This window comes from Sinocyclocheilus rhinocerous, unplaced genomic scaffold (genome assembly GCF_001515625.1).
Source record: "Sinocyclocheilus rhinocerous isolate Xijiao unplaced genomic scaffold, SAMN03320098_v1.1 scaffold898, whole genome shotgun sequence".
NCBI classification, from domain to species: domain Eukaryota; kingdom Metazoa; phylum Chordata; class Actinopteri; order Cypriniformes; family Cyprinidae; genus Sinocyclocheilus; species Sinocyclocheilus rhinocerous.
Window position 1 is genome coordinate 1,090,138 of NW_015652144.1, and position 2,115 is coordinate 1,092,252.

The 2,115-nt window shown below is 32.5% G+C and overlaps 1 protein-coding gene across 1 annotated transcript in view; it reads right to left on the minus strand.

Moving 5' to 3' along the window:
• The window catches only part of LOC107713634 (polymeric immunoglobulin receptor-like), an 18,932-nt gene extending 17,542 nt beyond the window's left edge, over window positions 1-1,390 (minus strand). The window contains exon 1 of the mRNA XM_016519205.1: window positions 1,296-1,390. Within this exon, the coding sequence (XP_016374691.1) occupies window positions 1,296-1,356 (61 nt within the window). The 5' untranslated portion in view covers window positions 1,357-1,390. The remainder of the gene's footprint in view (window positions 1-1,295) is intronic.
• Window positions 1,391-2,115: the final 725 nt, after the last annotated feature.

The following is a 2,115-nucleotide window of genomic DNA, read 5'->3' on the forward strand; positions in this document are numbered from 1 at the left end:
ATCCGTAAAATGTGACATCACATTTTACAAGCCCCGCCCATGACCCTGAGTAAGCTGCACGCCATGTTTATCTTCATGCTAGAGCATTTAAAAGCAGCAGAAAAGTAAGAAATGTCTTCTTATTAGAGCTACAGAAATTATTAATTCAAGTGCAGTGAGTGATTTTCTGTTTTTATTTTATTGTTTGGGTCATATTATCAGCATAGACAGCAGTATATGTACTGTATATTACGCTGCTGTCACTTCATATACAGTACATATCTAATATAAACATATAAACAATTTCCCAGCAGTTTAACTTCACAGACATAATCGACTGTGTTTTTGTAACTTATGCATAACATAACAACATATTTTCCCTTTGGTCAAATTTGACTTTTACATCCAAATATTCAAAAGTATGTTATCTTACTGTTTACTCCACTACATTTAATAAAAAGTGTATATGTATATGAGGTCGGGGCGATCGGAAAACTACTGATATAAAATATGAGGGCTAAAATAATAATAATAATAATTTTAAAAAAACGTTAAAATGTAAAATGAACATTGTTTTCTAAAATTATGTAGCTTTATTTGGTATATTGCTCATTTGTACGTTGTTTGGATAAAAGAAAAAATATATTTAAATACATTTAATTAAGCATTTAGAAAATGTAGACATCTAATGCATTCACACATATACACACAGAAGAGCAGAACATAAATCTTTTTATCAACGGTTTTCTAATCATCTGATCTTTCAGTTTGATGCGGAGAAAAGTTCTATGACAGACAGAAACGCCATCTGAAAAATAAAATACAATAGCACACAATCAATAGGCAAATATTAGAACTGAACATGTTTCTGTGTCCCATTATCTATATTTTGTACACCTTCCATTCCAGAAAATATTTGTATTCATATATTTTATTTAAACATTTTTGGAGAAGTTACATCAGTGTGCAGACAATTTATTTGTTTTCTTTGCTTGTAATTGCCCCATTTTTGTTCTGCACCTGAGCCCTTTTTGGGTTTGTGGGATGTGCATGCCTTTTTTGAAATTTGCATTCATATATTTTGTCATTTTGCACGAAGACTAGCATAATATTTGATGGAACATTAAAAGCGTCGAAGCTTTCAACACCTAAACAACAACACACACAACCTTTATTATGTCCAAAATGAACAAATCATTTCTTAATTTGTTCCATCTTCACTTAAAAAACAACATTTACACATTAAAATGTGTCATTTCAAAAGGATCAACAGGATCCAGTACAAACAAACACAGCACAATATTAAATACTCTTACCTGAAATAAGCCAAAACCCGATTGAAATGTAGAATATTTTTGCTTTTGCGTATGAGGCCATTGCGTTTGCTCTTGCTTATGCTTCCTGTATGAGTTTTTCACTGCAGTACAGCGGTACAACTGGTCACCTTCTGTTTTCTATTTATATATTACCTGAGGGAAGAGGAAATGCTCTTAGATGTCATGCACCTTCGACGATAGCCAATTTTAAACTGATGCAAAAATGCATTCGACATTCGCATAATTGACACACTAACCCATTTGGTATTATAATGATATTTGTTCTAGAGGTGCACCATTTTTCTCCAGAGACTGCTTGCAGACCTAGAACCCAAAAGGAGAGATATGGGTGACCACATGATAGTTTAACAACCAAAAAGGAAACAGGAACTAATGACCATAAAAGGACAATAAGAAAACTACTGACGTTTCATCAGTGCCGCTCCCAATCCTTACACAGAGATTGATGGAAATGATGAGATTTATTAGGAGAAATGACTGAAAAGAGCACAATTTGAGAGAAAAAATACAGCATCTCAGATAGAATCAGATATATAATGAATGAATGAATGAGGCATTTATATAGCGCTTTCATTGTGTATTGCTGTACACTCAAAGTGTACACTCAAAAAAACATTTCACCTGTACAAAAACAGTCTGTTATGCTGCTTTATACTGCAAACTGGCATTTTGTTATCTTATTTTAACTTAATATAATTATCATAAACACACAAATAGTCTTACAGTTTGCTGCACTTTATGATTCCTCTAGATTTTTACCTAAAGTATAACGTCTAATGAATCAGAAGTCTCACACATT